This window comes from Scleropages formosus, chromosome 17 (genome assembly GCF_900964775.1).
Source record: "Scleropages formosus chromosome 17, fSclFor1.1, whole genome shotgun sequence".
Lineage (NCBI taxonomy): Eukaryota > Metazoa > Chordata > Actinopteri > Osteoglossiformes > Osteoglossidae > Scleropages > Scleropages formosus.
In genome coordinates this window covers 24,993,263-25,007,913 of record NC_041822.1, presented here as the reverse complement: position 1 = coordinate 25,007,913, position 14,651 = coordinate 24,993,263, and the positions used below count along the sequence as shown (strand labels likewise).

Here is a 14,651-nt window from a genome sequence, read left to right as displayed (position 1 = left end):
TTACAGTTTTAAGCTTTTTAAAAAGATCCAGCCACGGTAAACGTGCCAGTACCAAGACTTGCTCTGTTAATCCCTGGCTTAGACAGGGTTCTCAGTTGTACGTGGCACTTTGGGAAACGCAGTGTCTGCTCTGTGCGGTGCTCTGGTACCTGGTTCCTGCCCTGTCATCTAAGCCTTTCTCAGACAACAGTGGCAGAGTGAGACCTTTGACTGTCTCCAGCCCTGCAGCTTCCTAGTGCTGTGTTTCTGTGGTAAGTTGTCCACATTGGTGTACCTAGCTTCAGTCCTGACTTACAAAGATGCTGGAATCTGTTGAGAGCATCCCTGAGTTTGACTCAGAGTGAGACACCAGAAAAAGTATATCAGCAGCCATTTTTTGACTGTATGAAAAAGTTCTGCTTGGGTGTTCTTAAAAGAAGCTTTCTTTCTGTGCATGAGCACCTGTGCTGGTACCAAGTTGGTTTCACTGCACCAAGCCACTACTTTTATGTTCGCTGCAATTAGTTGTTTTTGTGACTGTGCCTGTAACCGGTTCCCAGAAGCCCAGTTCATATATTGGCACAGCCTTGTATTTATTCTTTGGGCCGGTCCTCATGCCTAGGCGGATCTGCCCAGGTGCATTTACAGGACAACAAATAGTTCTTGGGGTCCAACTGAGGCTGAGGGATCCTCATTTTAATCAGGGGAAGTCGAAGCAGAACCGTAAAAAGAAGTTGGAAATGGGGAGTCAAGTGGGGGGAAAAAAATCTGAATGCCTGCCTACCTCTAGCCAATTATGTTTTTGGACCTAGTTTCCGAATGTGTTGCTAAGGGATTTTATTGCCATCTGCTTTAACTGTCACAAATAATGCACAGCAGCCATCTGCAGGAAATTGGTCTCTTTGAAGCTGCTGCTGTGCAGAGCGCCTGCAGGGCTGCTAGAATGTGAGATGAGGTGAACTTGAAGGTGAAGGAAGTCTTGGAGGATGGCCACCACTGATGTGAGCATGACTGCCTCATAGCTTGGGGCACAGCTGGACAGGAGGAATGTGCCTGTGTTCCTGTCTGGAAGCTTTAAATGTCTGAAGCAAGTGTGTTAATTTGCTAGATGGATGTCTCCAACAATGGAGCAGAAGGAAGAACTGTGCCTTTTCAACACTGTGCTCAGGTGTGGCATTGTATCTCTGTTTGTGTCGCATCTTCAACCTCCCCGGAGCTGAAGAAACACATCAGAAAAGCCTGTTCTGTGGTTTTAATGCTCAGGCGTTAGAGGAGGGGAAGTATCAGCTAAGCTGCCCTGAGCTTACTTACCACTACCTTTTTTCCTTTAGCAGAGTAGTTTTGGCTCATTCAGAGCTCGTACTGACCCCCGGAACACAGCTTATCTTCTCTACTTCTGTTTCAGTTGCTTTGGCTCTGCAATTGGCTTGCATAGCTGTGGCCTGGAAGTCTGTGAATGCACAACTGACCCCTCTCATCTTTATTTTTTGAGAACATTTTCCACCTGTCTAAATGCACCAGTAATTATCCATCAGTTCTTCTATCATCAATAATCACACATCCAGTTCAGGTTTACGGTGGTCCACAGGATATTTTGGAACCGTAAGGTGTTAATCTATCAGTGGAGTCACACACTGTGTAATTGAGATTTACTGACTCACCTGAAACATCTTTGCACTGCGAAAGGAAATCCATGTGAAAATGGGGAAAACATAGAAACACGGTGCAGATTGAGCCAGAATTGAATACATCTTCGCAGCCAAGAAGATCAATAATTATTCAAAGCCCTTTCCTGTAGTGGTAATCCCCTTTAATACTGTTTCTGACACATATCTTTAACATTTTACAGGTCAAGTTGTACTGTATCTGTCTTGATTGGGGAAAATAAGTATGTTAAAAATAATATTGTTAGAGGCATTATGAAAAGTAGAAGTAGGGAAGAAAGAAATGGAACCATGAGTAAATAATGAACCCTTGGTTTACCCAAGTGAAGGTCTTTTGAGCACAAAGTATTAAGATAATCTCTCTATATTCTCCTGTTCATATTGAATTGTGTACTGACACATCTGTGAGAAGGTCTGTGTCACTCAGCTGAGAGTAAGTAGGGGTTATCTATCAGATAGATGGTGTGTTTGATAGTCTGGTTGTGGAAACACTGAAATAAACGTGGTGAATAAAATGGTTGGCATCTCTAAAAAACGAAGCTAAAACAAACGCAACTGAACTTGCATGAGTTTTCTTGAAATCGTTTCACTACTTATCCAAGTGGCTTCTTCAGTTCAGTTTTCAAGAAAACTCATGCAAGTCCAGTTGCCTTCGTTTTAGCTTCGTTTTTTAGGTATACCATGACCTGGATGATTGAGAATCTTCACAGACATGGTTGGCATCGGTTTTTGTCCGAGTAGTAATATAAATGTATCTGTTGTGACAAGCAGTGTGAAATGTGCTCAGATACAGTTTAGGTAAGTGGTTGTGTTTCTAATGCGCAACAAAATCATCAGCTGTTTAATGTGGATCAGCATTCACCTTCAGGTTGTGTTTTGTCACACCTCTCTAATAAAACTCCAAAATGTGAGATTTCCTGTTTGAGACTGTGCTAAAAACATCTTGCTGCTGTCAGTTAAAACCCTGCTGAGAGTGATTTAATGAAGATTCCTAGTGGTTTGAGCTGGCTGCAGCAAGCTGATGGCCGGTTGTACCAGGATCCTGCAAGTGGCCCAGAGGTTTAAGAGTCTTTGGTAAAAGAAGCATAAAAGTTACCACTTTTTAGCCTTGTTTGAATCATTTTCTGTTCATCCATGTTAGCTGAAATACAGAACCCCTTGTTAGCAGCTCACCAACCTCCTGTCTTCGAAGGCACCTGAACAAGTTTGAGTTTGTGTTAAGTTACCGGTTCAGAAGAGACAGGTGTTTTGGACATGTGTCAGCGGGACTGAAATGTGAAGAAGAATGCTCTACCGCTATAGTTAAATAAAAGCTCTCTGCTGCTGCCTGGTTTCACTGAGCAGAGGGAAAAGTTTACAGCAAACTACTGGGGCAGAATGGTATGTATCCCTTACACCAAACACACCCTTGTTCCTTCACTGTAATAAATGCGTGCAATATCATAACTAAGCACTGTCTACCTCATTTCAGTGTTTCCTTGTTTCAAATGAGGTGAAGAAAAGTGGCCTTTGAGTGGCTCTGAAATGAATCTCCGAGAAGCAATATTTCAGAGCAAAATATTGCATAAAGCGTGTTAATTCTGCCGAGGCAGTCTCTCCCATGAAAGCCCCTGGCATCCACTGTCCTACTCTCTCCCACAACGGTGCCTCCGCAGCTCCGCAGTCGCTTGGAATTAATGCTGCTCCTGAAAGGATTCGCCAAGTCCAGAGGCGAATGTTCACAGTTTGGCGCAGGCCTCAGCATGTCAGCGGGCTTGCAGCCATGTGTTTAGGAGTTCCCCAACCATGTCAGTGCAGATAAATGGGCTGGGGGGCAATTCTGTTCCTCTGTTTTGCCTGGAGGAGTTACACCGCCCCTCAAGAAGGATCAGCTGCAGTGAACTGGGCTCGGAGGAGAAATCCCTCCCTGTCTGTCTGTCTTCTGTCGGATTCCCAATATGGCCTCAGGCGGACGACAAGACAGCCACAGTGTTGGTGTGAGATTTTTTCAGCGCTGTTCTAGATGAATATCAACATTTTTGCTCTGTGCCACCAGTGGAGAAGGTACCTATAAATAACACATCAGCGTGTCCAGTGTGCCACTTGCACTGAGGTTTTGTCTCCTATACCTTGCACACTTCACCAGAACCTTCTTTACATTTACATTTAAATTTACATTTATTCATTTAGCAGACGCTTTTCTTGAAAGCGACGTACATCTCGGCAAAAATACAATTTGTGCATTACATTAAGAGAAAGAGTCATAACTGCAGACATGTGATTCTTAAGTAACACATCATCATAGTAAAACCTGCCTAGGAAGATGTGACCCCCCCCATGCACACGCTTCCTCCTGAATGGCACCTCATACGACTGAGCTTTGGGTGCGGTGACAGAAGTTTTTCCTGTTGCCCACCTAGTGAGAAATATGGTGATATTTTTCTGTGTTTTGTAGTTACTGGTTAAGTTTGATATTGGAGGCAAAATAAAAAATACACCCTTTGGGTGATGCATTTTTGCACAATTGTAAGTTGCCTTTTGCTCTTTTTTTTTTTTTTTGGTGGTACAACTCTGATTTCATCTAACTGTATGATAGTGAGTTTTGTGTATCTTTTTTGTAGCATCCTCATTAAGTTGCTTCTGCATGACAGTTTCTGACCAGCTACCAGGGCGCATATCTCATACTCTCTGTATTGTCTCAGCTTTTCATTTTATGCCATGTAAATGTATTAAAACGGTTAATGGTAATTGCTGCATTTTTTCATTCCAACACGACTACTGTACTTCCTGATAACTGAAATAAATGTCAGGTGTTAAACCCAAAGCAATGTGTCTTAATTTTAAAACATGTTTAAAAAATGAACAGTGAGATGCCCTAATGAGACATGTTATTGTGAAACCCTCAGATGGTGTGTGAGGTGAGCAGCAGCTTTTGGTCAGATGTCCTCTTGTGTGGGCAAACCTCATACACTTTGACAGCACAGCGATGTGCGGAACACGGCTCCTTTCTCTCATCGCCTTCTCAAATTGTTGAGACTTTCATTAACGGGGAGAGGTCCCTTGGAGTTCTGGCACGAAACCTGGGCTCTTTCTGTTCTGCTCACTCAGTTGCTCTTTCTCTGCCCTCATTTTCCCCCTCGGTCTCTGTCTTTGAACTGCATTGTGCTGTGTTTCTTGGCCTGGGATAAAAAAGGCCTGATTATAAAGTGGATCAAAGAAAGGGCGAAGATGGAAATGCATCTCGGATAGATTACGTCTCTCTCTCATCGTCTGTCTTTAAACCCTCGTCCAAGCCACACTCGCTCTCCCTTCCAGTCTGGTCCTGTATGTATCTATAGGAACCATGGGCATCAACACCTCATAAGCCTTTCTTGTGGAAGTGAAGTGTGCCGCCACTGGGATAAATGTCAAGCTCTTCTTCACACTTAAGTCAGTGTGTGAAAGTAAAGTAGCTCTTAAAGTACCTCTTAAACTCTGCACAAAAATCTTACATGGATTTTGCTCTTGTGTATCGAGTGAAAATGTACAAAAGCACTCATTGTTTCGCACGGATAGTGTCTTGAGGAGCTTGGCTGTTGGGCATCTCGCCCTGTTACAGGCCAGGCTGTGTGTGAGATTCACGTCAAGTAACCCAGCCTGGTTCTGGGCTTGAGGATGGTGTCTTTAAGGGTGGATGGGTGGAGGTCGTGTGGAACGCAACAGGATGGTGCTTGCTGTTTTACCTAGGTTGTACTCGCTCCATGCTTCAATCCAATGGCTCAAGGTTCCTGCTTGTGCAAACTGTTAAACGTGAGGGTAGCAAGGGTCCTGGGTCTCTCCGACACCCGTCCTGTGGCACAATGTGTTAACTGAAACGGACAGAAAAACCTGTCAGAACTTGGATTTATATCATCAGACCTGCGAGTACTGATATTTAGTCCACACACTGTGCCCCATTTAAAGAAAAGAAAAAAAAAATGTGTGCAAATGGGACTTATTTGCTGACATGTTTATTATAAAGAAATTCTTACACATGCCTACAAAAATATTTTCAGTATTTCTTGAAATTACATCTGATGAAACTGTACTTTTGAGTGGCTCAAATTTCACACATTGTTCGTTTTCCTCAAGTGATCTGCTGATTTCTGAAAATCGGCAGCAGTTTTCTTACAGCTACTGCTGAAAAGTGTCTTTTCGCCGCGTTCCCCTGTAAATAATCAGCTCGGTCACCTCATCTGTTTTCCAGCATGTATATGGACTGCATTCAGTGCAGTGTCACAAGACCAGTGTCAGTCAGTTAAAAAGAAATGCAGTGCGACACCTTAGCGGAAATGGACGTGCATAACTTAAAGTGCACGTTAACTGCCTTAATACATGTCTATCTCCTAAATTCATTTTCAGTCTAGTGTGCTTTTTTCAAGTTTACAGCTATTCTTATTTAAGTGAGATTTGAACTTTCTGACCAACACGTTATTCCTTAAATTTAAATGTATTCCTTTAACAGATGCTTTTGTCCAAAATGACGTACATCTTAGCAAAAATACAATTTTTACATTATATTAAGAGAAAGAGACATGGCTGCAGACATGTGGCTCTCACGTAAACCTAGTTTCTTTCCACTTGATGCACCGATGTTCATCGCTCGAGTAGGTGCATAAAACGCAGGATAGATGAATCCTGATAACCTCCTACCAAAATTTTTTTTTCTAATAATAAGATACACAAACAATCACATACGATGCCGGAGTAGCGGCTGCATAAATTCCTTAATTATGAACCCCCCCGGCTGCTGAGATCACATACAAAAAGGTGGTTGCCCCTCTTCTGTCCTCTTGCGTGGACCCCAGTGGGACTTGATAATCGCAGTACTGGTGGTCAGGTTTGTGACCAGCGTTTTGAGCACGTCAGGCCCTCGTGTTATTGCGATTGTGTGTGCCGTGGAGGTGGGCCTGAGGCCTGTGTTTTTACCGAGCTCTGTATCACAACACCATGGTTGTCTCCTACAGACTCTGAGTGTCTTTAACTGGATTTAAGACCTACCACATGCTTCACACCTGCTTTTCCACAGGGAATGTGAATATAAAGAATCCTGGGAGGTTGCATTCAGAGTTTAGGATTAGTGGCTTGAGTTAAAGAAAACGATTTCCTCCTGTCAGTTCACATTGCCTTTTTTAGACTCATTTCGGGAAATGTCTTATACCTTTAACTTTTTACACTGGTGCTTTCCCTGTTTGCTTGTCCTCTGCAGAGGCCAAGAGCCCCACATCCGCTACGAGCACATTTACATGCAGGAGCCCAGCAGCCAGTCAGAGGTGGAGTATGCTGAGATGAAGCGCCCCCGACTGGAGATGGGGGTGGAGACTCTCCTGCGACACCCTGCTCATCGGCCTTCTGCTCAGCTCATGGGGTCCGAGGAAGTTCCCAAGGTGAGGGGAGGAGCATGTGCACCACTGTCATCACTAATGCCAGTTTTCTCTTTGTGTGGTTGTGCTGTTAGGACAGTGAACTGCAACTATATTGGCATCCTGGTGTAATGATGACGTATCATGGTGGAGACTAAGGGGTTGCTCCGCCCCCTCGATGCTGCGCGCCCGGGAGCGAGCATCGAGGGGGCGGAGCAACCCCTTAGTTTCCACCATGATACGTCATCATTACACTGGACACCTTGACCTGAGGCACTCTGACTGTTGTTGGTAAATAAACAGCAGCAAAGGAGTGCTCCTTAGTGCAGCCTCGGGTGGTCTAAACATTACTGGGGTGTAATGAATGGAGCGTATGTGTTTGTGTAACTTTACTTGTGTGCCTCCATCACCCTTGAACTCATGAAGAGACTGCATGTAGCTAGGTCACTTTGTTCGACTTCTGGGCAGTGTGTTTTGTTCCTGTATTTATTCCTCCAACCTTAGAGAAGTCCTGGCTCCAGACGCAGTGGTGACTTGTGGGCTGTGGAACGAGTGTGTGAGTACGTACTGTGTTACTGTGCCTTGGGGTGCTGTAAACACAGTTAACGTTTGATCTGCAGCAGGAGGGTTTCCAGCTGTTCCTCAACAGCAAAGGCCCACATGTTAATGACCCCCTGTATCAATGTGGTACCTGTGGTCCCTGTGTGGCCCGGGGTGATGGCTTAGTCTCTCTCTCTCTGTTTCGTATGAACCTTGTTGATAGAACAAGTGTTGTCTTATATTGGCACAGTGTTCTGCAGTAGAACAAAGTAATAAAACCACCCCCTCTGTGGTCTTTGCAGAAAGCAGTTACCTTGTTCGTTTTCCTCATGCTCTCTCATTTGAAATGTATCTGTACAACTTGCTGAGAGGATCAACAGGCCACTGTCATGGTCTGTATGCAGCAGAAACATTCCCATTATCACATTCAGGACTTCAGCACACTTTTTTTAGAGAGCAGTCAAAGTGCTGTGGCACCACAGGGGTCTGAACGATGGTAACACTCACTCGATAAACTGGAAAAAGTTCTCTAGCTTTCACGTCACATCAGAAAAGTAGAATAAAAATTTGTGTGACTCATGACCCAGGTGGCCTGCAATCATCTGTAGGGAAATGAGAGATGATGGAAATGGCTGCGGGGGGTGGTGTTTTTTGGGGGAAAACAGGGTAAAGCTTATTATAATGGAGTTGCTGTGGCATGCAGCACGAAGCCAGCGTGGGCCCCCATCCCAGCGTCCAAGTGTGTCCCTGCCGCTCGTCTTTCCTGCCCCCTTTTCATTAGCTGAGGGACGGCTCACTTCATCCACAGCAAAGTACCAGAAGGAGCCTTTGGAGCTCTGAAAGGTCTCATCCCGGGTGTCCTTTCAAATCTAGGCCATCCCTATTATTTATTAATGACACTTTTGCAAGTGCCTTTGCGTCCCCGAGCTCCTCTAGCTCTTGTGCAGAGCATTCCCCCCCTACTAGCTCAGCCTCTTGGTGGCACTGCAGTGCTAAAAATAAAAAAGTGCGCGTGCAATGGAGAGGGGTCATAAGACCACGTTCGCCGACTCTCTGTGCCATGTCAGCCTGGCTCTGCGTTCCTGGAACAATTTGTGACCATCGTTTGCATTACTCTCCAGTTGGACCCAATCCTCCCAGCTCTGCGTCGATGCCCCGCCTACATTCATTCAATTTCACAACTTCCTCTTGACCTGCCTCAACTTTGGTTTCACCTTCAAAAGCCCTTCTGGTCAGTTGCAGAAGGGCTTCTTCTGTTGGACCTCTGAGCAGTGGCCTCTCTGAGTTACTTATGGCAGCAGTGTGCCATAAATTTCGGATCAAGCACATTGCCTGGTGTGTGTGAGCGCATGTTTGTATAGTTTCTCTCCCCCCCCGTAAAAAATACACAGCTGAGTAACTGGGTAAGAGGTGGAATCGTGAGCTACATTACTCACTTTGGAAGGAAATGCTTGATGGAAACTAGCTGTAATGTCATTGGATTTTTCCTTCTTTTGTTTCTCTGCGCTCTTTTTCCCTCCCTCCATCCCCCTCCTACCACACTGATTGTCTCTGTGCGTCTTTCTCGATGCCAAACCGCCGAAATGTAACTGGGTTAGTCTCCAGCCAAAGCAGCGCCTGCAGCTGTTCTAATGGGTTTTAGGGATCTCGCGTCTATAGATAGCACCGTAATTAGATGCTGAAATATTCGAGCTCTCGTAATGCATTAAAGCAATTTTAGTGCAGTCAACAGAGATGGTGTCCTAGATGGGCAAATGTGATCAACAAATTAATCAGTGCCAGCGCTCATTGAGCTTAGTCGCTGCCCTGCCGAATCACACACCTCTCCTTTGCTGTCTTCTGTGTTTCATCAGGACGGACAGGGGACTCGCCTCTTTCGCGTTTGCATAGTTATATAACACTCATTTTTTTGGTTCAGAAATAGCCTAATCTCTCTCACACACACATACACACACACCAGTAGCAGGTGGGTGTTGTGAGAAGCTGATTATTGTTCTCCACTTATACTGTCAAGCTCCTATGTCTGTACAGTGAGTTACATCACTTTGTTGCTTTTGGAGATTGAGCTGTAGAGATCAGTCCTGGAATTTGAACCTGTGCCCCTGCAACCTTTCATTCTGCCCTTGGTTAGTGCTCCCTGATTTGGGAGAATGGTGATGAAGGGAATTGCTCTGGTTGCCTTACCCCCTCTCCCCCCCTTCTCGGCAGCTCAGCTCATGCCAGGTGTTTGTTTAGAGAGGTGGAGAGAGTGGACCTGTGGGGTAGAGGTCGCATTCAGAAAGGGAGGCAAGCAGTGGCTCGGTCCAACAACCCCCCACCCCCTGTTTTAGAGTAGCAGGATGAACATGAGACCTAGACTTTGAAAGCTTTTGTGGTTCAGTCTCGGATATTTACATTTATTTATTTAGCCGATGCCTTTCTCCAAAGTTTTGACTTCTGCTGTCTGGGGAAGAGTGCTGCCCTGACTTCTGTGACCCAGATCATTTCCCAATCCAGAATGTGAGGGTGGGGTAGGAAGGTGTTGATGTGCACACACACACAATTTTTAAATTTCTTAATTGTTTGGGTAAATCTGTGTACCTCTGACTGCTCTGCAGGAACGGAACAGCGGCCTGGGAAAGCTGGAGCCCATCTCCCCTGTGAGCCCTGCCCAGATAGATGCGGAGCTAGACCTGCTTCCGGCCCGATTTTCAAAGGAGGAACTCATCCAGAACATGGACCGTGTCGACCGTGAAATCACCATGGTGGAGCAGCAGATCTGCAAGCTGCGCAAGAAGCAGGTGAGTTTTCTTTGGCATGAAAGACCTTGCTGAGGTTGTCAGTGGTGAACATCTGTGAACTTTGTAGTTCTGGGAGATGGACCCCAGTTAGAACTGAGCTCAGAACAGCAACTGTTAGCACATCACAGCACAGTCATAATGCAAAGCAGTTACTTGCAGTAAATGCTTAGAATAATAAACATAAATGCACAGGTCTTTCAGTCCACAGCAAGTGTGGATTGGCAGCAGTTTAGCGAGTGTTGTTCTCATGGTGGTGCAGTCACTTCACATGCAAGATTAGTGAAGTGTTTTGTTTTATTTTTATTTTCTTAAACGTATAGAAATATGTGTATGTATGTAGTTGGTCTGCTTGGAAACTGTACACAGACACTCATTTATCTGGGTGTTTTGGCAGGGAAGAGGCATGTCCCTGTTTCAAGTGTATCTCTGTGTATCAGTTGTGTGTAATGTTTATCTTTGTGATGTGTATGAGAAGGTCAGTGTGTTTATGAATGTGTTTCTATATACCATTTATTTTGTGCATATATAATAAATGTGTCTTCCTGTTTGTGTGCTTGCTTGTTGATGTTTGTATTTCTTGTCTTTCTGTATATATTGTCGGTGTGTGTGAACATGTTTCATGTGTTTCCTTTTGAAAATAATAAATTGCAGAAGTAATACAAATACAATTTCCTTTTCAGAGTCCCCCGTGGTGACTTGTACCTACAAACATTTGCTTGCACCCTCTGTCATCTAAGCTACCCGTTCCACTGTAGTTGTGTGATTACAGCCAGGGTGAAGACCCATTACTTGCGCCCCATTCCTTCAAAGTTCTTTCTCTTCGCTCTCCTGCTTTCAGGGTGGGGGGAACTAGGTCAGATACAGGAGGCCGTAAATAAAGCTTTCTGGTAGAGGGTGGAGTTATGGCCCACTGGTGGCGACTGTTAAAGTGCTCATGTTGCTTGCTTGCCGGCTGGCTGCTGGCCACTCGCTACATCGTGTTTTAGAGAGTGGTGTTCTCGCAACAGAGGTCTTATTAATGGGTCTTGCACTGACGCGCAGGCTCACAGGCTCCTTGGACCCCCTCCCTCACTTCTGGCAGTTTCTCCACCACACAGCTCCATAAATCAAAGCCACCTGTATTCTGTAGCATGGTCCCTTGTGCAGGCAGCAGTCCAGGCAGGAGAGGCTGAGGCTCGGGGTTCAGTCTGGGAGGGGTTGGCCTTCAAGGGGGGAGGATTCTTAGAAAGATTTAGAGTAAGCTGTTCTGCTGAGAAAAATGAAGCACTGCCCCCTCTCCAGGGGCCCCCTTCCCCCATGCCTTCCCTCCTCCTCCAGCTTGCTCCAAGCATTAAAACATCTGCCGCAATTACGTGGTGCGGTAAAACTTTATTTAAAGAGTGCTGGCAGGCAGGGTGGGGGGTGATTGTGTGTCGGCCCGCCTGCGTTGGATCAGCCAGGGTTTGTTTTAGTGAGCTCAGTGATGGGTTCACATAGGGGCCCCCCATCCACACGCCAGCACCCTGGAGGGGCAAGCGGGGTCCTGCAGTACAGCACATTGCTAGAAAGTAACACCACCCCAACCAGGTCCCTTTTCCTGATAAACAGACACACACAGCCCAGTCACAGGGTGTGTGTGTGTGTGTGTGTGTGTGTGTGTGTGTGTGTGCGCGCGTGCGCACACCCTGCCTCTCTCTGTCCTGTTTCTGGAGTGGCCCCAGTTTAGTGGGAAAGGGGCCCCCTGGTGCTTCGCTACTTTTGGCAAGAGCAGCAGCGCCTCCCGGTGCTGAGCTCCAGCAGGTGAGACAGTGGTTAAGGTACTCTGTTACTGTACCCTTGAACAGAATACTGTTCCAGAATAAATCTGCTTGACTGAATGAGTCTAAAATTGATATGCTGTGTTGGATAAAAGTGTTTGCTAAATAAATTAGCTTAAACCAAAAATTAAAATTGCTCTGTACGGTACTCCTTAAGGAATGAATTTTGCTGAATGTCTGTTATGTCTAGTCAGAATTCTCCTTCTGAAGTCCTCTCCTCCATCCAGTGTCTTTCCTTCTGTGCAGTGGAGCACACTGTTATTGCACACACACCCGGGATGGTGAGCTGGTATATGAATGTCACATCTGCCCTACATGTTCGAGCATACCTGAGCTTGCCTTAGCCTGGGGGTGGGATCACCATGCTTCACTCGTGCTGCAGTGGTGCTTTCTTTCCCTCCCTTAGTCCCAGCACTGCCAGGTCCTTGCGAGGAGAAATTATATTTTCTCATCCAGTAGAATACTTCTCGAGTTCCACTTAAGTATGTTTTGAACAAACTGCAGAAAGGGGCTGTTCAGAGTGTAATCAGGCTGTGTCTGTGTGAGAGAGAGAGAGAGAGAGAGAGAGAGAGAGAGAGAGAATATTAATTTGGATTTCTTTATCATCAAAGAGCCTGGAATTTCCTCTGAATTGAACCATCCTCTGGGATGCAGTGTATCTCACCCCCTGTCAGGCTGACATCTGGCATTTAGGGGTGGTTGGAGAGTTCAGGAGCTCAGCAAGTAGGAAGAGCAGTGTCTGGTAACATGGTGAACGCTAAGATACTGTGGTATGTCCTGAGGCAGCTGAAGTGAGAGCTCATTCCAGATGATCACCAGTGTGAGTGATGTACAAACTGAATGTGCAGATAAGCTGTGCTGTTTCTGTTCCTCTGAATGTGATGGTTCTTAAAATATGAAAAGGTTTTATAGAGGCAAGTCTGTGCACCTTTTATTGTTAAAACAGGGAGCAGAGGAATTGAGAGCGTTGACTCATCTGACTTGTTGCTTTCCATTCTGGGAAGAGTGTGTGTCAAAGGGGAGAGATACAATCGCCCAGACTTCCTGTGCACCCTGGAGGGGGGGTGTGGTGTTTTGCAAAGGATGGTAAATGAAACGATTCTGTGTATGTCTCTCTTTCAGCAACAGCTGGAAGAGGAGGCTGCCAAGCCCCAGGAGCCGGAGCGGCCCATGTCTCCCCCGCCCAGCGAAGCCAAGCACCGCAGCCTCGTGCAAATCATCTACGACGAGAACAGGGTGAGATCTTCTGCTGACACTAAGTCATCCTCATCCTCTTAAACTACACTGGTGTTCGTAGGGTCGTCCATGTTTACACTGTGTCTTGTAAGTACTTGTATCAATGATAAATACTGCACTGGTACTACGTGAGGTCATACTGGTGATCCACACTTATAGCAATGATTGCCATGGTTTTTTAATATTGTCACAATGATAAACCTGAGGATGTTATAAGTGGAAAATTTTGAGATGAATCACCGTGATTGGTAGTGCTTATTTAGCTTGTGTAGAATGGTACCAGTAATTGTTATTGAGAGAAATGTTTACCTTAATATGTACAAAAATTGAAGTGCTATTAATCTTTATTGCATTGCATTTTTCTGTACCTTTGGGTGAAACGGGAAAGCCATCATCAAGGATTAAAATCAAATATTTGCTATTTCATCTCAGCGGTGGCTTTGTGTGTGACTGCAGCAGCCCCTGTGCTAGATTAGTATGAAACCAAATGGTGATGTGACTTTTCCTCTAGAGCCTTTTATGGGATGAACACACACTTTCTTGTGGTCTCTTTACCACTTTGTTGTCACACTCAGGATGACTTGTAATCTCCCTGCTTCTCTTTGTTCTGCTCTCCCTGCTGGTGATCACTGACCTGTGCTAAAACACAGAAAAATGAGCCTCTGGGAAGGGGGTCCTTATGTGCCGTGGCATGACGTGTTTCTGGCCCAAGGACTCATGGCCAACCCAGCTGCTGCAAGGAGATGTGGTTGCACCTCTCCCCTGGCTGCATTCACCATTGCTATATAGGGGGGCCTCAGTCTTTCTGCTTTATGGGGGGCTGTGTGGCCAGATGCCCTCCCTGTACTCTAGCAGCACTTACCCTGTGTAAACCAGATTTCCCAGAAATATCCATCAGCAGCTTTGTGGCTGGAGACAGCTGTCCATCCTAACTATCTCTCACACCATTAATTTTCATGTTGTTTTATTTTGCTTTTCTTTTTTTGGCACGTCATTGTGTCCTGCCATCAGTACTTCGGAGGTCCTTGGAATCATTGTCCCATAGCTGTGGTTCCATCTGTATGCCCTTGAGGTCTCACTCCCTGATGGTCACCAGCAGACAGTAGCCTGAGACTTAGCTCTTCAAACTCGTCCGTTTACCTGGGGCTGCTGCTAAGAAACATGTTAAGCTCATTCTAATGTGTGTGTGTGTGTGTGTGTGTGTGTGTTTTTTTTTTTTTTCCCCCCCATTACCACACACCCCTGTTTATTTGCTCTCAAGTAGAGGTGGTGGTACACGGTAAACATCCGTTTATG

At 45.6% G+C, this 14,651-nt stretch overlaps 1 protein-coding gene across 13 annotated transcripts in view; it reads left to right on the top strand.

The window, feature by feature from the left end:
* ncor2 (nuclear receptor corepressor 2) overlaps positions 1-14,651 on the top strand; it is a 98,420-nt gene that overhangs the window by 36,603 nt on the left and 47,166 nt on the right. For all 13 annotated transcript variants that reach the window (XM_029259433.1, XM_029259431.1, XM_029259439.1 and 10 more), the window contains exons 4-6: positions 6,850-7,027; positions 10,141-10,323; positions 13,242-13,355. In XM_029259433.1, coding sequence (XP_029115266.1) covers positions 6,850-7,027; positions 10,141-10,323; positions 13,242-13,355 — 475 coding nt within the window. The remainder of the gene's footprint in view (positions 1-6,849; positions 7,028-10,140; positions 10,324-13,241; positions 13,356-14,651) is intronic.